The 22,722-nt window shown below is 40.5% G+C and overlaps 2 protein-coding genes and 1 pseudogene across 7 annotated transcripts in view; 1 reads left to right on the top strand and 2 right to left on the bottom strand.

The window, feature by feature from the left end:
• The window catches only part of HAUS6 (HAUS augmin like complex subunit 6), a 45,171-nt gene extending 35,162 nt beyond the window's left edge, over positions 1–10,009 (bottom strand). The window contains exons 1-4 of the mRNA XM_026001448.2: positions 9,507–10,009; positions 4,901–4,996; positions 2,685–2,763; positions 1,748–1,880 (exon numbers count right to left, since the gene is read on the bottom strand). Coding sequence (XP_025857233.2) covers positions 1,748–1,880; positions 2,685–2,763; positions 4,901–4,996; positions 9,507–9,634 — 436 coding nt within the window. The 5' untranslated portion in view covers positions 9,635–10,009. The remainder of the gene's footprint in view (positions 1–1,747; positions 1,881–2,684; positions 2,764–4,900; positions 4,997–9,506) is intronic.
• Positions 1–22,722, top strand: part of LOC112921923 (large ribosomal subunit protein uL30-like) — a 215,474-nt pseudogene that overhangs the window by 123,744 nt on the left and 69,008 nt on the right.
• Positions 15,006–22,722, bottom strand: part of PLIN2 (perilipin 2) — a 91,552-nt gene continuing 83,835 nt past the window's right edge. For all 6 annotated transcript variants that reach the window (XM_072728188.1, XM_026001449.2, XM_072728189.1 and 3 more), the window contains one exon: positions 15,006–15,413. In XM_072728188.1, the coding sequence (XP_072584289.1) occupies positions 15,273–15,413 (141 nt within the window). In that variant the 3' untranslated portion in view covers positions 15,006–15,272. The remainder of the gene's footprint in view (positions 15,414–22,722) is intronic.

The raw sequence follows: 22,722 nt of genomic DNA, 5'->3' as shown, positions 1-22,722 counted from the left end.
GGCTACACATAGTTAAAGTAGACCATCCACAAAAAGAAAAACTGGCAACAATGCTTATGTTGCACTAAATTTTAAATATGCAAATACTTATACAGCTAGAGCACACGTATAAGTTTTTAAACACCATGCACAGAATACAAACTGGAAAAAAAGGTTTATATATCACATCACAGAGAAAGTATACTAATAAATAAGGGCTACAAATGAAAGAGCAATAACTTAACAGAAAAAGTTAATTATAGAGTACAAAAGAATACAAACTGCTCTTTAATATATGAAACAATTTTCAATCTAACTAATTAAGAGGAATACAAATTAAAACTACCCTGAGATTCTGTTTTAACCTATCAAACTGAAAAGATAAAAATATCTGACATGCAATGTTGTTGAGCCTGTGAAAAAACAAAACTCTCCATACACTGATGACAGAGGTATAAATTGTTCAATCTCTACGGGAAATAATCTGAAAATAATTAGTAAATTACAACTGCACAATTCCTTTGACCAAGCAGTTATACACACACACACACACACACACATATATATAATGTATACTTGAACATACAAAATCATACATGTATAAAGCTTGTCACTGTAGCATTGTATTTGTAGCCAAAAAAAAAAAAAAAAGGTGGGGGGAAAGCCAAATGTCTGTCAACAGAAAACTGGTTAAAAAATCCAAATATGCAGTTCTAAAGAGAGAAAATAAAAAAGCTCTATGAACTGATATGAGATGATCTCCAATATACACCAGTGCAAAAAACACAAGATCTGAAACTCGATGTATGTCACCATTTAGGGTTTAAAAAAAAGAAAAAAAAAATATATATATATATTTGCCTGTATTCCTGATTACATTAGTTACTTCTACAAAAGGAAACTCAGTAGAGAATAGAAGTGAAAGATTTTTTTCACTTTTTGATTTTTGAATCATGAAAACTACCTACTTAAAAAAGTATGGATATAGTTACGTTTAAAAAAAAATCTAAAAGAAAATAAAGCAAAATGTCAGCAATAGTTGTTTCTAGAAACTGGAAGATGGATGGGATCTTCCTGCATTGACTTTCTGTATTTGCTGCCCATGTTTTATGAGCATGAACCAATTAAACAAAACAGCATTTTTAATAAACTACAAATAACATTTTTTTACGTCTTAGCTTTAAAATCAAATATTGTTTCTATGAATTAAGAAACAGATCAAATCCCTTTAAAACAGCAATTTCTAACAAAAAAATCCCAACTGACAGTAGCCAAAGTAAACCTTGCATGACACAACATTTAACACAATACATTTAATACAATATAGTAGAGGCATATAACCTCCAAGTCTAATTTAATTTAGCCCTCTGGTTAGTTTTGTGAGGTCAGCAAGCTAGGTATCCTTTCCAGGGTTTGAAAGGGTTGTATTTAAAAAAAAAACAAAAAACAAAAAAAACATAGAGACGTGTATGTGAAAGAGATCTTGTGTAGTCCACAAAGCTTAAGATATTCACTATCTGGCCTTATATAGAAAATGTTTCCCAACCCCTGTATTAGAATGTAATAAAATTATCTGAATAGCTACTTATGTTCATTAGAGGCTTTCAAACTACAGTTCCAGTAGAATATTAACTATATGCCTTGTAAGGTAAGTTAATGTTTTTATCTTATCTTGCTTTATTAAAATCTCTTTGACTAATAAATTATAAAAAAACAATGAAAATTTAAAACTGAAAACAAAAAAACTCCTACTAAAAATTAAACTTACTTTTAGAATGGGTTTTTATATATTTTATTGCAACAAATCTTGCGAAATGATACATCAGATGAATAAACTTAGGACCACCAGGAGAAAGAAACAATGATCCAACAACTTGAGGAAAACTACTTCCACATTCAGCCTAAGGAAAAAAAGAAATAAGATGATTTGAAGACCTTATCAACAATAATCTTATTAATAATAACCATAATTCTGGGGCATCTGGCTGGTGTATTTAGTTAAGCATCTGACTCTTGATTTTGGCTCTGGGTATTGAGATCCAGCCTGGCTTCTGGCTCAGCGCTCAGCAGGCAGTCTGCTTAGGAGTCTGCTTAGCATATGTCTCTCCTTCTCCTCTGCCCCTCCCTCCCATGCCCCACACTCACAGATGCAAGTGCGTATGTGCTTTCTCTCTCCCATATAATAGATGTAATAATAATAATAATAGACATAATTCCTATTATGTAGCATAGCAGGAATGATCAGGATTATTCCATTTGAACCAGAAGTTGAATATTTGAATCTCTGTAAACTCTTGGTGGACTTGGCCAGAAAAAATAATTATAATATAAAGCCACAATTATTGATACTATTTGGGGACACAAGCTAAAAGTAAACTATCGTCAAAAATGTTTTCATAAGAAAAAGAAAAGGTTTCTTTAAATGAAAACCATGATATAACCTCCCAGGAACTCAGTAACCTATTTCCAATGCATCTAGGCAGCAAAGCTGGTTTCCTAGATATATGCAGAATCCTTACCAAAAACCATTAAAAAGTATTATTCTAACAAATATTTCCTTGCTATTATACTGTTAGGATAAAAGCACTAAAAAGATTTCATCTCCAAAACATTAAGGTAAAATTATACTTCAATAAAGCCAAAAAGAATTTAATGTAGTTTTTTAACTTCTTAAAGTTTGTATCTTCCAGAAAGAGAATACTTACAGAAATCTTTTTTAACCAATCACAGCAATGTTTCCGGAATTCAGTGTCACTCTTTTGGTCAAATGGAGGCCAACAAAGCCTTAGAAACATATATAGAAGCATTAGAATCATGAATTTAAAAACTCAGCAAAATTGGGGGGATCCCTGGGTGGCGCAGCGGTTTGGCGCCTGCCTTTGGCCCAGGGCGCGATCCTGGAGACCCGGGATCGAATCCCACGTCAGGCTCCCGGTGCATGGAGCCTGCTTCTCCCTCTGCCTGTGTCTCTGCCTCTCTCTCTCTTCGTATGACTATCATAAATAAATAATAAAAAAAATTAAAAATATTTAAAAAAATAAAAAAATAAAAATAAAAATAAAAACTCAGCAAAATTTTAAAACACGAGGGCAGCCCCAGTGGCACAGCGATTTAGCACCGCCTGCAGCCCAGGGCGTGATCCTGGAGACCCTAGATCGAGTCCCACGTCAGGCTCTCTGCATGGAGCCTGCTTCTCCCTCTGCCTGTGTCTCTGCCTCTCTCTCTCTCTCTCTGTGTGTGTCTCTATGAATAAATAAATAAAATCTTTAAAAAATAAAATAAAAATTTTAAAACACGAAACTTTCGTCCTATACTAGAAACATTAATGCTAAGTGAACCAAGGCTAACATTTGTAGATTTCAACTAAAGAAGGATACCAACCTATGAGAAATTGGATCTTTTTCTTTATAAATTAAAGGCTGAGTTCAGTTTACCACAAAACATCAGTGAATATATATGTTAAATGAAGTAATTAATCACCAGTAAAATTACTACAAATCAGCTAAAGAAGACAACACTCTCAATGGATTCACTGGATCAATGCCAAAAAATGGTATAAATAAATTAGTATGTTAAGCCTGGAAGAAAGAGAGAGAGAGAGAAAGAGCGAGAGAGAGAGAGAAAAAAACATAAATAACTGCTCAGGAAGAGCACAGAAGGAATGACATGAGAGCTTTGGACTCCTAGAGATAATCCATAACACAGTCAATATGTGCTACTGTTTTGTGGATAAACAAGACATAAAATAATTTTAAGAGTTTATTTATTTGAGAGAGAGAGAGAGAGAGAGCACAAGTGGCATGAGGGGCAAAGGAAGAAGCAGACTCTGCTGAGCAAGCAGCCCAAAATGGGGCTCAAACCCAGGACCTTGGGAGCATAGCCTAGTGGAAAGCAGGCGCTTACGGACTGAGCCATTCAAGCACCCCAAAACTTTTCTTTTTAGTATTTTTATATCTTGTTGGAACCCTGCATAGGGCTTCCTGCTCAGCAAGGAGTCTGCTTTTCTCTCTCTGCCCCTCCCCACTGCTCATTCTCTCTGTCTCAAATAAATAAAATCTTTAAAAAAAAATTATCAAAAATAACAATGCCTAAACAATGGATTTACTTGTTGCTTTTCTTTTTTTTTAAGATTTATTTATTTACTTTTGGAGACAGAGTGTGCACATGGTGCACACAAGTATTGGGAGGGGAAGGGGGGGAAGAGAATCCTCGAACAGACCCTCCACTTTTTCTATTTAAAAGGATAATAGCACAATATAAATATTAAAACAAATTTTAACACTTTTTCTGGTGGTAGAAACCCAAGTGATGTGGAAAATAACTTGGAACCAAGGTTTAGTGCTATTCATATTCTTATCTCCTCCTTAAACTATTCAATATTCCACAGTATCTACCATTAAACTAAATAGGAATGATTTTCACCTATAGCATTTGACACTTTTATATATCACCGACCAAACTAATAAGGATTTAGAGACCTAAAAATTAAAAATAGACAAAACAAGTGATATTGCCTATACGAAAAGGAGTAAGGCAGGGAGTAATGAGCAAAAAAAAATTTTTAAAAAGGTAAGGCAAAACTGTATAGACAGATTGGTACCAATTAACTGTTTTGCCTAACAACTGTGACTATAAAGAATGTTAGGAACTAATTTTATAAACAAAATCTATCTTATCTATGACATAATCAGTGATTTTAAGGTAAGTACCAAAGAAAAATCACTCAGATTTATAAAAGTTAAGCACTAAATTTTTAAGACTCAAACCTGATTTTTGTGACAACCATTCAAAACAATAGTCAAAGGCCAAAGTTGAGATTCTGGCTTACATCAGAGTATATTCCCCTTTTAAATTTGAGACTGACCACTTACAAAAAGGAAATAAATTTAAAAAAGAAAGAAAATAAAGTAACTTGACTCACTTGAAAACTTCTTTGGTGAGTGACTGGTCCAGTGTTTGAAACAAAAAATAAGAAACGATTTGGAAGGCATCACGGTTCAATTTGTCAAACATGTTCCTAGTGGTTTAAAAAGAAATAGAAGCAGGGGGAAAAAAAACAAAAAAGGAATATGGTTAATAAAACTAAGTATCATCAAAAGTTGTGTAACAATTTAACACAAATTAGTATTTTTCATTCTCTTCAAGAGGTCAAGGCAAACTAATTTCTCATTCATGTACATTTTTATAAATAAGAAAAGCAATAAGCTTTTATTTTCCGATTCTGAAAATACTGATCACATAGAAAACTGGTAGAACTTTTTTTTACTGCAATGAGAATAGGACACAAAAAGGAAAGCCTAATTAGATTGAGAGAAAACCATGGCCTATGATGTGCTAAAGATGATATAAGCCAACATTTACTGAGTAACAATAAAAATAGCTACTAATAGTTTATCATTTCCCAGGTACTATTTTAAGTCTTTTACAGGTAATAACTCATCTAATTTTCAACACTCATGAAATTAAATACTGTGCTAGTTGCTTTACCATGGATTATTTAATTCTAATGACATTAGATTGTAATTTGTTCTCATTATACAGATGAGAAATTTTTAAATTTAGAGGTTAGCTAAATTGCCAAAACTATCCAAAATCATACAATCAGGAAGTAGAAGAGCAGTGATTTAAAATATGTCATCTGACCCCAGAGTCCAGGGTCTTTACTATTACATTTTAACCACAGAACCACCCTTATATAATTCTAGCAAGTGCTGGGATCCCTGAGTGGCGCAGCGGTTTAGCGCCTGCCTTTGGCCCAGGGCGCGATCCTGGAGACCCAGGATCAAATCCCACGTCGGGCTCCCGGTGCATGGAGCCTGCTTCTCCCTCTGCCTGTGTCTCTGCCTCTCTCTCTCTCTCTGTGTGTGACTATCATAAATAATAAAATAAAATTAAAAAAAAAGTAAAAAAAAAAAAAATTCTAGCAGGTGTTCTAAAGTTTTTGATTGTCCTGATTTTCCTAACTAATCAAGACAAAGCGTAAAAAAAAAAAAAAATACAATTATGTTAAGAATAACAGCAACAACAACAACAAACTAAACCTTACAAGAATGCCACAGCACAGCTATGAGGAATCAAGAGTTAACATAAGAGCAGTATAGGAACCATGGGGCCAGTCATCAGCCACTGTTCTAAGATGGATGTCCACTCCTCATACCCCTATCCCAAATCTTAGTGTCTGGTAAGACAAAGAAAATTCAGGCTTCTGGGACTACCAGAGCCATGAGGAGAAGAGTTTTCTGAATTTCATCTACAGCAACAACCTGCTGATGGAAAGGATCCACCACAGATATCATGTTCCACCGCATGGCCCACCTGCAAGATTTTAAACTACACTTTGGTAACTCTCAAGGTAAAACAAGTCAAATTTGGCACAGAGATATATATAGCAACCATTTTTCAAAGTCCTGGCAGTGAAGTATGAGTAGCATGAGAAGCAAAAAAAAAAAAAGCAATTTAAGTTCTCTGGATAAGTGAAAAGTGAATAAAAATGGAACACATATCCCAAAAGAGGTTAAAGTTTACACTCAAGAAGGAAAAAGAAATAACCTGTCAAAGTTATCAGATAAAAAATTATGAGAATCTTCCATTTCTGTAATAGAAAAAGGCATTTGTATCGGTGCAAAAGGGAATAGTTTGCCACTAGATTATCAAAAGAAGTTAAGGGCAGCCCCAGTGGCCCAGCGGTTTAACACCACCTTCAGCCCTTCAGCCCAGGGTGTGATCCTGGAGATCCAGGATCGAGTCTGTCAGGCTCCCTGCATGCAGCCTGCTTCTCCCTCTGCCTGTGTCTCTGCCTCTCTCTCTGTGTCTGTCATGAATAAATAAATAAAATCTTAAAATAAAAAAAAAGTTAAAAGCAAAAGAAACCAGCAACTATAAACAAAAGGTCTCAGAAGAATCTGAAGACATTATCAAAAAGAAGGGAAAAAACACTCACTAGAACATAATAGACTATATCTAAGGACATTCTATGTGCTAATATAAAATATTTTTAATACTTAGAACAGTGATCTGAGGTATTTCCACGTTCAATACATTTTCAACAATAATCTGAAGAGATATTTCAATTGGGTGATTCCTTATTTTTCAGACTCTAAAAAGAAATTGGCTTAGGAATTAGGCAATTACAAAAGGAGCTGTGAGGCCCTGGAATTCATGACAAACATACGTGAGTACCCCTATAAACATAAAGCTATGTTCTCAAGTTGGAAAAAGAGTTAAGATTAAGGTTCCTATGCTTATCCATATGTCAAACAACTCTTGTCCTTGAAATGTTTCTATTCCTCAACAAACACAAATGAAGTCCCTACCTTCTTATCTCTCAAACCTGTTATTTTTTCCACATAGTATCCTGTTGTCTTCACTTTGACACTTATTATAATTTTAAATAAGATATTTGTTGAAGGTCTGTTCATCCTCTAGACTGAAATTCTGCAAGAGAAAACTTTGTCTATTCTGTTCACTACTGCCTACCCAGATCCAATACTGGGTTCAAATAGTATCTGTTGAATAAGCAAATGAATGAATCACCTTTTCTTTCCATCCCACTCCCACCTTAGTTTAGGCCTACCTAACTGCAACGCCCTGTTTCCCCTTCTAATCCATTCTCCAATGCAACCAGAATGGTTTTTCCAAAGTGCAGATCTTCTGGGCAAATAGGAATGAAATTGCTGGATCACATATGTTAAGTGTATGCTTAACTTTATAAGTGGTTACAGAACTACATGCTCAGAGAAATTAGAAAACCATAGGACTTCACTCAAAAAAAGAATAAACTTTGCCATATGTAAACATAAGTCAAAATTTTTTTTTGAAATTTAAGTATCTTTGATGGTACATTCCTGCTTGAAGCATTTTAAAGAGGACATCTGCTTCAAAATGATAGATCCCTCCTAACAAGCGACCAAAATGACTCTAAAGACAAGGAGTAAAATATTCTATGGCAGTGATGGGGAGGGAGGGAGCCCTGTTCTCACTGGACCAGCACTTAACAGATTTTTAACTAATTTTCAAAGGCAGAAAACAGACTGGAACTGTAAAGAAAACTAAAGCTGCTAAATAAATACTGGAGAGAAGGATGCGGTGGCAATAGTAACCATTCTCAGTGGAAGCCTGGAGAAGCTTCAAGCTTCTCTGCCACTAACGGAGAAAATGAAACTGTACTATGGGACATCAAATCATGTGAAATAACTGGAGTATTTATTAATACATAAATATAATCTTATAAATGCTATCCTCTGGTTGTCAATTTTTGGGACAGGCTTCTAGACAAAGCACTTCTATACGTAAATAATAGTAACTTCAAAACAAGTAACTCATGGCTCTAACCTTGTCAGTAAAAGAGCTATAATACATCTGAAAAAAGTCAAGAAGGCAGAGGAGGGCAGGGAAGTGTGGATGAGCTGATTAATTACCTTATAAATAACATCTACCTTCATTGTGAAATTACTTGGTGGGGAATCAAGAGATCCTTTGAGACTGATACTGCAAGAAACAGAGGTCTTAAAGCACATTATCAAAACACTTGCCACTCAAAGTGAACACTTAAATAACAATTGGAAAAGTCAAAAGACTGAGAACAGGAAATAGCCAATGTATCTCAAATTTCTCTTGGCCTATGCTGGGAAAGATAATGCTCTAAAGCTGAGGAGTTTAGCGGATCCCTGGGTGGCTCAGGGGTTTAGCGCCGCCTTCAGCCGGGGGCGTGGTCCTGGAGACCCGGGATCGAGTCCCACAGCGGGCTCCCTGTGTGGGGCCTGCTTCTCCCTCGGCCTGTGTCTCTGCCTCTCTGTATCTCTCATGAACGAATGAATAAGATCTTTAAAAAATAATAATAATAAAGTTGTAAGTTTAGACACAGGAATACAATCAAAATATTTAGACTCAGAATCATAACTATTATATCAGTGACAAAAATAGGGGAGTTTTACTTTCCACTTTTAGGTACCCTTTTCTACTATCTCTTGCGAACTACAGAACGGCTCGGTCTACAAATTCAGAAGGTAAAAATCATCATCCGGAGAGCCACCCCCTTGAAAGGCTCCCTCAAGGGCCGCCTGGGTGGCTGGCGGTGGAGCGTCAGCCTCCGCCTCAGGTCGTGATCCCAGGCTCGGGGCGGGGGGGGGGGGGGGGGGGGAGGGGGGAGGAGCCCCGCACGGGGCGGGGAGCCTGCGTCTCCCTCGGCCTCTGTCTCTGCCTTTCTGGGTCTCTCACGAATTAAATAAGATCTTTAAAAAAAAAAGAAAGAAAGAAAGAAAAAGACAAGACTCCCTCGAGTCCGAAGGCCGTTGAACATACCGCTGTCGCACCCTTCCACGGCCCCCTCGCCACCCCTCCCTCGACCCCACAGACCAGCCCCGGCATCACCACTGAAGCGGGATCGAACTTCCACCAGGCTGGCAGGCTCGGGACGCGGGGCTTGGTACAGTGCTGGCGCACAGGGACGGCCGGACACTAGATTCCCCACCCTGCGAGGTCCGCGCCCCGGCGGGGGCACCCCCGCCCCGTCCGCCCCGGCTCCTTACACTCCGAGGTGCGTGTGCGACACAATCTTTCCGCAGGCAACGGTGGCCGGGCCTGGCTCGAAACCGAGCGCCTGCAGGTACATCCAGAGATGCTCCTTCTCGAAAGAGGTGACCCACGCCGAGCTCATCTTTGCCGCAGGCGGTTATCACTGCGAAGGAAACCAGCGCAGGCCCCAACGGCTCAGAGCGCCTTCATGCTCCCTCCCTACGCGCAGCCTGAGGCAGCGGCGGCCCCTCCGTCGCCACCGCACCTTCCTCTCTCGCCCGGAGCCATCTCGCCTCAAATGACCGTAAAGTCTCGGGGGAAATGGAGCCTTTAATGGTATTACGGTACAGCGGACTTGCCTAAGCCAAGCCAACAAAAACCAAGACTCCCGCGCTTCCGGAAAAGCGGCGAGCGCTGGCGCTGCCTGGCTTCCGGCAGAGGACGGATTTCCAAGGCCCACTATGTTTCCCGCCATGCAATGCGCCCTGTTCTCCATCCTTTCCCGTCGAGAAGGTCCAGCCGAAAAACTACAAGACCCACAGTGCATTGCGTTGCCGGTGAGCTCTTTCGCGCTTGCGCGTAACTTCAGCACCCCCCCCCCCCCCCGCAGTAGTCCCAGGGCTTCGCGCTTTCTGGTCTTTTGTGTCTGTGGTTCGATTTGCTCTTATAAGTCTATTTCATCGGATTAAAAAAAAATATGTAGATTTAGGACTGTGGCCCAGTGTAGTAGAAAGAGCATTGGGTTCCATCCTCACCTGTCTCAGTAGCTGTGAGATGTACCCACATCTAACCACTAAGCTCCAGGTCTGCTGTGAGCCCTCAACTGCTGAATGTTCTTTCATCCTCTTGCTCTTAAGAAACCTGGCTCTCCCCTAAGCAGCTTTCCCCTGGGGCCCCCTCCACTGACGACTGTTTCCTCTTTCACACCCCGTAGACAATAGGGCCTGGAAATGTGGTGGGTATCCTACTTAGTTCCCATTGCCTCCTCTGGCAGTTACTGCCTCACTAAAACCAGTCCTTTGAATTTTATGCTTTCACCCACGACTCTTGCTTTTGCGGGTCAGGTGTGAAGATGGGGCGCTGGACTTCATTTTTAGAAAACTTAGACTTGTTCCCGGATGTTACTCTTGGGATAATTTTTGGTAATTTCTATATCCATAGGTGACCTTTCAGTGCCCTGGTCTCCCAGTTACTCCACCTCTTCTCAGCTCTCTGCTCCTTTTCTCTCATTGCCAGATTTCTCTGGCAGAACCCAAATCCCTGTTAAATCCAGTTTTCGGCCTACTCACGCCTACAACTTAGCCCATAAACACGATCATGAAGCCTGTTGTCGCTCAAAATTCATGACAAATCAAATAGGCTTTTAGGCCTGCCCTCTCCCCTCTGTTTTTCCCAAATCTCACTCTCCATACAGTGATACATCTTTTCTTCCTTATTCCAATACTTCTTTCCCCTCCTCTCAGTGTCTCGCGTCCTAGTTAATGGTTGCTTCCAGAACAGACTGTCTACAACAATTTACCAACCTGCCTATACCTTTGTCCATATAGTCTTCCCTATAGTCAAAGTATGCCTCCCTAAGATTGGTCCTTTGACTTATTCGATGGGTCATATTCCTTTTCTCCTACTCAAAGAGTTTGCTCCAGCGCTTATCCTGTATTCTCCCGTGCATCACCAGTTCTTTTTTTTTTTTTTTAATTTTTATTTATGATAGTCACACACACAGAGAGAGAGACAGAGGGGCAGAGACACAGGCAGAGGGAGAAACAGGCTCCATGCACCGGGAGCCCGACGTGGGATTCGATCCCGGGTCTCCAGGATCGCGCCCTGGGCCAAAGGGAGGCGCCAAACCGCTGCGCCACCCAGGGATCCCTGCATCACCAGTTCTTCCCATAAATACAAACATGCGATGCTATCATACATTGTTTAAAAAAAATTTTTTTTTTCTTTGACCCCAATGCCTTTCTAGCTACTACTCCATTTCTTACTGCAAAAAAGCTTCTCTCGGGGATCCCTGGGTGGCTCAGCGTTTTAGCACCTGCTTTTGGCCCAGGGCATGATGCTGGAGTACCGGATCGTGTCCCACATCAGACTCCCCATGGGGAGCCTGCTTCTCCCTCTGCCTATGTCTCTGCCTCTCTCTCTCCCTCTGTGTGTGTGTGTGTCTTTCATGAATAAATAAAATCTTAAAAAAAAAAAAAAAAAAAAGCTTCTCTCAAAAATTTTCTATACCTACCCCACCACTAGTAGTAACTTGCCAAGGCCACTTAACATCAATTAGTGTTCTTTAGTAGCAAACAGCAAAACTGCCTCTAAGGGGGGTTTATTTGATGGGTATTGAGAAGCATAAAGAAAGAATGGAAAGGCCAGAGAATAAGATTCAGAAAATGCCAAATTCATGTGCCACTCCACTCAAGATTTATATGCCAGCAATCCAATTTACATTTTAAAAATAGCTTAATAGAGCAGCCCAGGTGTCTCAGCGGTTTAGCACCACCTTTAGCCCAGGGTGTGATCCCAGAGGCCAGGGATCTAGTCCCACATCTGGCAGGGAGCCTGCCTCTTCCTCTGCCAGTGTCTCTGCCTCTGTGTGTCTCTCTCATGAATAAATAAAATCTTAAAAAATAAAATAAAAAATAGCTTAATATATTATTGTAGGTGAATGCCCTTATAATTACCACCAAAGACAAGAAATAAAACTTTTTCAGCACTCCAGGAATCCCTCATCCCCCCCGCCAAAAAAATAACCACCATTCTCACTTTTATAGTAATCACTTCTTTTTGTTGTCATAATTTCATCATCTGTGCTGCTCTAGACACTATGAGTCTTACCCTTTTTATACTTGCCTTGCCTTCTTCATTAGTTTTTTTCAGTCTTTCCCAGATTTGTTTTCTCAAATAATAATATTTAATATACAGGCTTTCCTCCATCCCCCTCCACTCCTTTTTTTCTTACAACTTTCCTGTTGAGGATCTGAGGCTATTTGACTTGAATAACTTCTCTTATTCTGGGTTTTACTGATTGCACCTTTGCTATAGTTCAACATGTTCTTCTGTCTCTGTCCTCTGTATTTCCTTCAAATTGGCACCTGGATCCAGAGAATTGGTGAGATTCAGTTATGATCCCTTTGGCAAGTCTAGATGATGGTTGGCATATGTTGTTTCATCAGGCTGTACATAGCTTTATTTATGCCATTAACAAGGATTGATGCTAAATGCCTAGATCTAGTAATTTACTGGGGATCTTAAAATGTTAAAATTCTAATTTATTATTTGTTATGAACTGAATGTTTGTGCCTCCCTCCCAATTCCTATGTTGAAGTCCTACTCCTCAAAGTGATGGTATTAGAAAGTAGAGCCTTTGGAAGGTAATTAGGATTAGATGGGGTCCTAAGGGTGGAACCTTCCTGAATAAGATTAATGCCCTCAGGGATCCCTGGGTGGCGCAGCGGTTTAGCGCCTGCCTTTGGCCCAGGGCGCGATCCTGGAGACCCGGGATCGAATCCCACATCGGGCTCCCGGTGCATGGAGCCTGCTTCTCCCTCTGCCTGTGTCTCTGCCTCTCTCTCTCTGTGACTATCATAAATAAATAAAAATTAAAAAAAAAAAAAAGATTAATGCCCTTACTCTCTGCTCTTTCCACCATTTGAGGATACAAAGGGAAGTGGACTCTGCAACCTGCAAGGGTCTTCACCCAAACCCAACCAGACTGACACCCTGATTGCAAACTCCCAGTCTCCAGAACTATGAGAAATGTGGGCAGCCCGGGTGGCTCAGCAGTTTAGCGCCTGCCTTCAGCCCAGGATGTGATCCTGGAGTTCTGGGATCGAATCCCACATCGAGTTCCCCGCATGGAGCCTGCTTCTCCCTCTGCCTGTGTCTCTGTGTCTCTCATGAATAAATAAATAAAATCTTAAAAAAAAAAAAAAAAAACTGTGAGAAATAAGTGTTGTTTAAACCACTCAGTCTAAGGTAACTCATTATGGAGGTCCAAATTGACCAAGATATTATTTCTTTTTCCTCTTTTTAGAATAGGAATTTTCCCTCATTTACTCTTTTATCTAGTGGTAAAAATATAAGGAAGGATAGGGAGCCTGGGTGGCTCAATCGTTTAAGGCATCTGACTTTTGGTTTTTGGCTCTGGTCAGATCTCAGGGTTGTGAGATGGAGCTCAGCATGGGGCTGCGCACTCAGTGTAAAATCTGCTTGAGACTCTTTCTCCCTCTCTAAAATAAGATCTTAAAAAAAATTAGATAGATAGATAGATAGATAGATAGATAGATAGATAGATAGATAGATAAATTGTTGATTCTTTCCCTTTTACAGTTAATTGGTTTACTATCATCCCCTGAAGGTAACCAATTAAATTGTTTATATGTATAATGGGGGCACCAGGGTGGCTCAGTAGGTTAAGTGTCTGCCTTTGCCTCAAGTCATGGCCCCTGGGTCCTGGGATTGAGCCCCACATGGGGCTCTCTGCTCAGCAGCGAGGCTGCTTCTCTCTCTCTCCCTTTGCCTGCCGCTCCCCATGCTTATTTGCTCTACTCTCTGTCAAATAAACTTTTTTAAAAAAATCTTTGTATGTGTAATGATATATTTGGATATTCAAGGGGGTTCACATTTGATGGGGTTCAGTCTATTGCAATTATTATTATTATTGAAGTTCAAATTGTCCTATCTGTACTCATTGGGAAACTCTTCAAATTTGTTCCTTTGCTATCTGGAATAGCAAGAAGTTCAAGGATTATCTTGTATATTTTCTGCCTTAAATCTGGAATCAGGGCAGCCCAGGTGGCTCAGCAGTTTAGTGTCACCTTCGGCCCAGGGCATGATCCTGGAGGCCCAGGATCGAGTCCCACGTCGAGCTCCCTGCATGGTGCCTGCTTCTCCCTCTGCCTATGTTTCTGCCTCTCTCTCTCTCTGTCTCTCATGAATAAATAAAATCTTTAAAAAAAAAAAAAATCTGGAATCAGCCATTTCTCCAAGAAGCCCTGATTTGAGAGAGAAGGGTATTTCAAAACGACTATTTGGACACTAGGGATGCTCACAATTACTGGGTCAACCATTGTTTCTACAATTTACTTAATACTTTTTTTTAAAAGATTTTATTTATTCATGAGAGACACAGAGAGAGAGGCAGAGACATAGGCAGAGGGAGAAGCAGGCTCCCTGCAAGGAGCCTGATGTGGGACTTGATCCCAAACCCCAGGATCATGCCCTGAGCCAAAGGAAGATCAACTGCTGAGCTACCCAAGCATCCCAACTTCTTTAATACTTATTCAATGCCAGGCACTGCTCTAAGCTTTTCACAAATACTAATTTTCTTTTTCTAAATAACAAACCTACTACTATGCCCATTTTACAGATGAGGAAGTAAAGGTGTACATATATATATTTTTTTATATATATATATATAAAACCCTGACTACAGACCTACTGAGACATCCCCATCCTGGGAGGCCAAAAACAAAAAGAAAAATGTCCATACATCAAAAGGAAAAAAAAACCCACTCTGATTCAAGATTATACAGCATAATCTTTATAGGCATTTCAATGATTAAATTTTGAAGAATTATATGAAATGATAAATGCTACAGAACTGAGTTCTCTTACAAAAGTTTAAACCAATCAGTTTCATTACAATTATGACCAAATAGCCAAAAACAAAAAAAAGGTAAACCCATAAGAGATTAATCCCCAAAGCCTCAGGAATAAACACATGAGCAAGCATGAAGTTTAATGTGACACAAGTTGTGTATTCAGCCAAAAGGAGTATTTTCTTTTTAATTATTCAACATTTTGCCCTGAGAAAACTCAGGGCCATTATCATGTGAATGATCTGATCCATCCTCCTCTTCCAAAGCTATAATATCTGGAATTTCATCAGTCTCAGATGTCAAGTCTATGGCAGTGAAGTCAAATACCTGAAAAAGAAGAATCTTGGATATTAAAACAAACACTAATGAAGTGCGCTGTCAGGTCCAGGACTCATGGAAACATGAATACATATGAATGAACCTTACTTTCCCCATAGACATATAAGGCCTTCTAGCCTTATACCCACAATTCACTTATATTATAAAAGTACTGAGGAAATTTCTCTTTAAAAGGAAACAATTAAAAAAAATAAAATAAAAGGAAACAATTAGGGGCACCTGTGTGGCTCAATCGGCTAAGTGTCTGCTTTCATCTCAGGTCATGATCCCAGGGTCCTGGGATTGAGTCCCAAATCCGGGGGCTCCTGCTTCTCCTATTCCCACTGCCCCTCCCCCTGCTGTACTCTCTCCCCCACTTGGTCTCTCAAATACATAAATAAAATCTTTTCAAAAAATGAAAAAAAATGGGCAGCCCGAGTGGCTCAGTGGTTTAGTGCCACCTTTGGCCCAGGGTGTGGTCCTGGAGACCTGGGATCGAGTCCCACGTCGGGCTCCCTGCATGGAGCCTGCTTCTCTCTCTCTCTCTCTCTCTCTGTGTGTGTGTGTCTCGCAGAACTTACAGAGTGAAAGTTTTTTTTCTGAAAAATACAAAATATAAAGCCTTTCTGGTTATTCATCTATTTTTTTTTTAATTTATTTATGATAGTCATACAGAGAGAGAGAGAGAGAGGCAGAGACACAGGCAGAGGGAGAAGCAGGCTCCATGCACCGGGAGCCCGATGTGGGATTCGATCCCAGGTCTCCAGGATCGCGCCCTGGGCCAAAGGCAGGCGCCAAACTGCTGCGCCACCCAGGGATCCCTGGTTATTCATCTATTAATCTACTATTCTCTTTTTAAAAGATTTTATTTATTCAGAGAGACACACAGAGAGAGGCAGAGACATAGGCAGAGGGAGAAGAGGCTCCCTGAGAAGAGACTGATGTGGGACTTGATCCCAGGACCCCAGGATCACTACCTGAGGCAAAGGCAGAGGTGCTCAACCACTGAGACACCCAGACATCCCTAATCTACTATTCTCTTAAAAACAGTAATGCTCCACCTTCCCATAAATCTGACTTACAAATATAAACCCTTTGAGAAATGCCTAAGAACTCAGAAAGGAAAAGGTCTTTTAATAGTTGAAATAACCATCACAAAGTTCTAGTACATCTCTGCACAGGAAAGGCTTTTAGGGATAAGAAGTTCTATTAACTCTTACTTTACATGCAATTTTGATAAGCTAAGTGATGTTTCTTGGCCAATAGCAGATTAGAAGCAGAAAAGTAGTAAGATATAAAAAAGCTAGCTAATCACCTAACAGGGACAAAGCCACTAACAACAAAAATCCATCAAAACACAGATAGATGGGGAGGAAGAAAAGAGGAGTCTTTGTCTAATAGGTATAGTGTATGCTTGGGATGATAAAGTTCTAGAAACAGAAAGTGGTAATGATGGCACAACATGGTGAATATACCTAAGGCCATTGAATCTGTGCACTTAAGAATGGCTAAAGTGGGTGGCAAGAATGGCTGAAGTATGGATCGCTTGGGTTCTTTAGTCAGTTAAGCTTGATTTTAGCTCAGGTCATGATCTTAACTCAGGTCATGATCTCGGGGTCCTGGGATCAAGCCTCGAGTTGGGCTCTCTGCTTAGTGAAATGTTTGTTTCAGGACACCCCACCGCCACCACCACTCTCCACTCTCTCTGTCCAAAATAAACAAATCTTTCTTCTTAATGGCTAAAATGGTAAATTTGATGTTGTGTATATTTTACAATTAAACCAAGAGGAAAAACAGACAAGAAGAGGGAATCTTGTTTATCATATTTTTCCCTAAGAACTCAGGTGCTCAGAGAACTGCCTGGTCTGAGGCATGAACTTCTACTGTTTGTTGTTGAAGCTCTCAGTTTGGGCAGAGCTAACTGCTTTCTAGCTATTTATGAATGCTCACTTTGCAAAGATTAGATCCAACCTGATACCCACAAAAGCCAGCAATGCTTATACAAATTCATTCAGAACATCAACCAGGCAAGCAACTATTGCAATGTTAGCTTTATTCATTAAAGATACATCTTATTTAGCTCTCTCTTCTGAACTATCTCTACTAATTGGATGTTTCAACATCCAATATCACTTGGTTTTTAACAACTGTAAAATAGGGGATCCCTGGGTGGCTCAGCAGTTTAGTGCCTGCCTTTGGCCCAGGGCGCGATCCTGGAGTCCTGGGATCAAGTCCCACATCAGGCTCCCTGCATGGAGCCTGCTTCTCCCTCTGCCTGTGTCTCTGCCTCTTTCTCCCTCTATGTCTATCATGAATAAATAAAATCTTAAAATATATATATATATAAAATAGAAGAAGCTACAAGATGATTCAGGTAGAGAAATCTTCTGGGCCCCAAACAAGGATGCAAGCAGTAGTTTTCTCCTATTAGAGAGTGCTAGAACAGAAAAAAATACATGCCCTTTGACATCAGTAGACATCAAACTAAACCCCCACCAAACTACCTATTTTTTCAACCTGTTTCCTCAACTTTCATGTGAGGAAAAGACCTAATTGATTTGGTTACAGGTGAAGAATGAAGGTTAGAATGAGCCTAACTTGTAAAAGGTGCTCAACAGTAGCTTTTATTTTCTTTAGTTCCCTAAAGGCCAAGACACACACACACACACACACACACACACACACACACACACACACACAACCTCCAAAGTCACCTATAGGCTAGGTAACTATTGGTCTAAAGCAGAATTCTTTGCAGAAGGTTGATGATCCCACACTCAAAATTTTAGGAGAAAAATTTTCAATGCAATCATCAAAAACACACAAAAATGCCTCTAGTACCTGAGATGCTTTAGAAGAGCCACATGAATAATTCCCCTTCCATATATCCAGAAAGATCCAGAGTGTCTCATTCCCATTAAATTCTTGGCTATCTGCAAAACCTACTTGGGGGCTGTGAATAAAATAGAGGGTGGGGAGGGACACCTGGGTGGCTCAGGGGTTGAGCCTTTGCCTTCAGCCCAGGGCATGATCCTGGAGTTCCGGGATGAAATCCCACGTCAGGTCCCGCATGGAGCCTCCTTCTCCCTCTGCCTATGTCTCTACTTCTCTATCTCTCGGTATCTCTCATGAATAAACAATTAAATCTTAAAAAAAAAAAAAAAATAGGGGGGGCAACGAAGAGGTAATCACAGTCCATCGGGTTTCCACGGTGAGTTTAATGTAAAATGTTGTGGTTGTACCTGACCATCTACACAAGGTTTTTACAAATGTGGCACAAGATAAATCACTTCACACATCTATAGAATAAACCCTTTTCATTGACATGAACAAGCGTAGCCTAGACCATTGATGGAGTGTAAGGAGTCTCTTGCAGAGAATGCCCCTCAGGGATAGAGGCCAATTATGAAATTAATGAGATAACCATAGTCCCTCCCTGAAAGGACAGGAAACCAGATACACATTCTTCTCAAGAAAACCAAGTGACCAAGCTAGGGCTTCTGTGACCCCATGTACCTTTTGCAGGTTGCTTACCATATGACCTCAGGGGGCATCTTTCATATCACAGACTTCATATATTTTATATTTTTCATAATTACTATATGATTCTCATATTTACTATAACAACTTTCCAGAAGGTGGTGCTACACATATTGAGGATATATGCCATTTTCTAATTTGCCTAAAGATGGCTGCTGGTGACCTGGGGCCCTGTATAGGTGAGACTATTACAGAAATAAAAACATGGGGGCATCTGGGTGGCTCAGTTAAGCATCTGACTTGATTTCAGCTCAGGTCATGATCTCAGGGTGATGGGATTGAGCCCTGGGTCAGCTTCCTGCTCAGCCAGGAGTCTGTTAGAAATTCTCTCTCTCCTCCTCCTCCCTCTGCTCCTCCGCACTATTCTCTCTTTCTCTCTCTCAAAATAAATAAATCTTGAAAAAAAAATATCTCTGGGAATTTAACTTGTGTCTGTCTTCAGCTCAGGTCATGATCCTGGAGTCCCAGGATTGAGTTCTGCATTGGGCTCCCTGCTGATCAGGGAGTCTGCTTCTTCCCCTCCTTTTGCTCCTCCCTCCTGCTCATGCTCTCAAGCTCACTCTCTCTCTAATAAAGAAAATCTTTTTTAGGAACCTAAACTTTGAGGGTGCCTGGGTGGCTCAGCAGTTGAGCGTCTGCCTTCGATCAGGGCATGATCCTGGGATCCGGGATGAAGTCCCGCATCAGGCTTCCTGCAAGGGGCCTGCTTCTCCCTCTGCCTATGTCTCTGCCTCTCTGTGTCTGTCATGAATAAATAGATAAATCTTAAAAAAACAAAACCACCCCTGAAAGTTGTTTGTATAAAAATAATTTGATAGGGATCCCTGGGTGGCGCAGCGGTTTGGCGCCTGCCTTTGGCCCAGGGCGCGATCCTGGAGACCCGGGATTGAATCCCACGTCAGGCTCCCGGTGCATGGAGCCTGCTTCTCCCTCTGCCTGTGTCTCTGCCTCTCTCTCGCTCTCTGTATGACTATCATAAATAAATAAAAAAATTAAAAAAAAAATAATTTGATAAATAGGGCTATGAAAGGGTCTTACAAGAAGTAATGATTAGATCTAACACCAAACACACAAGGAAAACCCTGTTCAGGGTTGGATTTAGAAGTATCTCACCATCCATAACAGATTGCATATGTAGCTTGTTGAAGTGCTTGTAGGCTAGAGATCTGGGAGCATCTTGGTTCTGCTTTACTTGAATAGTTTGATACAGTACTATCCCCTGGTACATATCCCCTTCCCTGCTGTGGAAACACCCTCTCACACCCTGATGCTTTATCCATAGCTAACAAGTCTGTGGAAATGACTAGAGTAAGAAGCAGGGTGCCAGTGATCCCACCAAAATTAAAGCGATTCTTGGTATCCCTGGCACAACATTCAACTAGTCACTGTTAGGTCCTATGTATTCAATTCATTTGAGCAGGAAAATCAAGAGTAGATCTTAGGACACTTAATGGAACCCACACTAAGAGTCTTATTTGAAGAAAAGAGACTAGAGGTAACCTTAGTCCTATTTTTGTCTCTGATTAGAATAATTTGTTTCCTTTGGTTCTCTAAGAATACTCAGTGGATCACCTGAAGTAGAATCACTAGGGATGATGCTTTTATTTTTCAGGGATGCTTTTAGGTTGGTTTGTATTTGTTTTGTTTTTAAAGGATGCTTTTATAAAGTGCAGATGCCTGGTACTACCACCAATCCTAACAAACAGATTTACTGGATGTGAAACCCAGGAACCTGCATTTTATCTTCACAGTTGATAATCCCTGGCATAGACAGAGAAGGCAGGAGATATGTTATTCGTGCAGAGAGTTCACTAGAGCTATTTTATACAAGTTGGTCTGGGGACACCTGGGTAGCTCAGTGGTGGAGTGTCTGCCTTTTCGGCTCAGGGTGTGATCCGGGGATCTGGGATTGAGTCCCACATTGGGCCCCCTGAGAGGAACCTGCTTCTTTCTGCCTAGGTCTCTGCCTCTGGCTCTCGTGAATAAATAAATCTTAAAAAAAAAAAAAAAAAAAAAAAAAGTCAGTCTGATAGATATGAGCGACCTTAGTTAAGTTTTCCTGTGCTCTAGCCTGTGTGGAGTAGACAAAACAAAAGGACAAACATCTACTCTTTCTAATGCTAAGTTTCCACTTAACTGGTTGGCTAGAATAAAAGCCAGATAACAGCTGTTGGTGAAGGTGTGGAGAAACCAGAATCCCCATACCTTGCTGGTGGGCATGCAAGATGGTGCAGCCACTTTCGAAAGTTTGGCAGTTCTACAAACAATTAGACACAGTGGCTATATGACCCACTCACAGTTCCACTCCCATGTATATACCCAAGAGAAATGAAAACATTGGTAACTATTTCTCCATCATTATCTACATAAAAGTACCATTTAATCTATTCTTGACTTTTGTAAAGTGTCAGTTAACAATGCTGTCCACTACTTTCCTCACTTAAGTTCTAGAAGGCATTAGAACTTTTCCTTCCCCTCACAGGAATTATCACCTAAATTAGCTTTCTTTTTTGCTTTGACCAATAAAACGGAAAACCCAAATTGTTACGCTGCCATTCCTTTTAACAGGGTACTGTTTTTTGTTTTGTTTTTTAAGATTTTATTTATTTGAGAGAGAGCAAGAGCAGGGTGGGGGGTTGGGGGAGGAAGGGCAGGAGAGGGGCAAAGGGAGAAAGATTTTCCACTGAGCAGGGAGTCAGGTGCCCTGCCATTCCTATACTGCCTTATGCTTAAATGTAATATTTTGTAGGTTAATTTTGTAATAAAGGTAGAGAATTTTTAAATTAACAGCCTGGGGCCAGAGTAAAGAACAAATAGTGTTCTAAACCAGGATATCATTTGAATATTCATCAACAAGTTTCCCCTAAGACCATAAGCATCTCTTGAGGAAAGTTTCTGGTCTTTCCATTCTCATCAGGGAACACTTCATGTCTTATACCATTAGAAACTTAAATACTGGGACGCCTGGGTGGCTTAGCGGTTAAGCATCTGCCTTCGGCTCAGGGTGTGATCCTGGAGTCCTGGGATTGAGTCCCACCATCAGGCTCCCCGCATGGAGCCTGTGTCTCCTCCCTCTGCCTAGGTCTCTTATGAATAAATAAAATCTTAAAAACAGGGATCCCTGGGTGGCTCAGTGGTTTAGCGCCTGCCTTCAGCCCAGGGAGTGATCCTGGAGACCCTGGATGAGTCCCACATCAGGCTCCCTGCATGGAGCCTGCTTCTCCCTCTGCCTGTGTCTCTGCTTCTAGCTCTCATGAATAAATAAATAAAATCTTAAAAAAAAAAACAAAAAACTCAAATACTGAATTTAATCGTTTTTTAATGCAGCTACATATCCAGAATAATGTAGCTACCTACATATCTCACAAGATCATCATCCACGCAGACCTCAGTGCTAGGTCACCTCCTGGAGCTGGCCACAGTCCAAAGTCCATGAAAACCCAGGGAGATCAGACTGGCCAGGGACCCTCCTTTCCATACCCCATTTCCTCTCCGAGACATTAGACTTCATTTCTTCATTCTTTAGACTCATTTCTTAAAGATTTATGCACAAATATCTGCCCTGCCCTGTATTCCTTCCTCCCTCACCAGCCACCTCCATGAACTAAATGGTATTCTAAAAGAGAGCTCAGGGGGCCCTGGGTGGCTCAGTTATTTAAGCATCTGCCTTTGGCTCGGTCATAATCCCAGGGTCCTGGGATTGAGCCTTCTATGCAGCTCCTTCCTGGTTGGGGATCCTGCTTCTACCCTCCCTGCTCCATATTCTCACTCCGTATGC

This window comes from Vulpes vulpes, chromosome 12 (assembly GCF_048418805.1).
Source record: "Vulpes vulpes isolate BD-2025 chromosome 12, VulVul3, whole genome shotgun sequence".
Taxonomy (NCBI): Eukaryota; Metazoa; Chordata; class Mammalia; order Carnivora; family Canidae; genus Vulpes; species Vulpes vulpes.
Note: the sequence above shows the minus strand (reverse complement) of the source record. Positions and strands in the feature narration are given on the sequence as shown.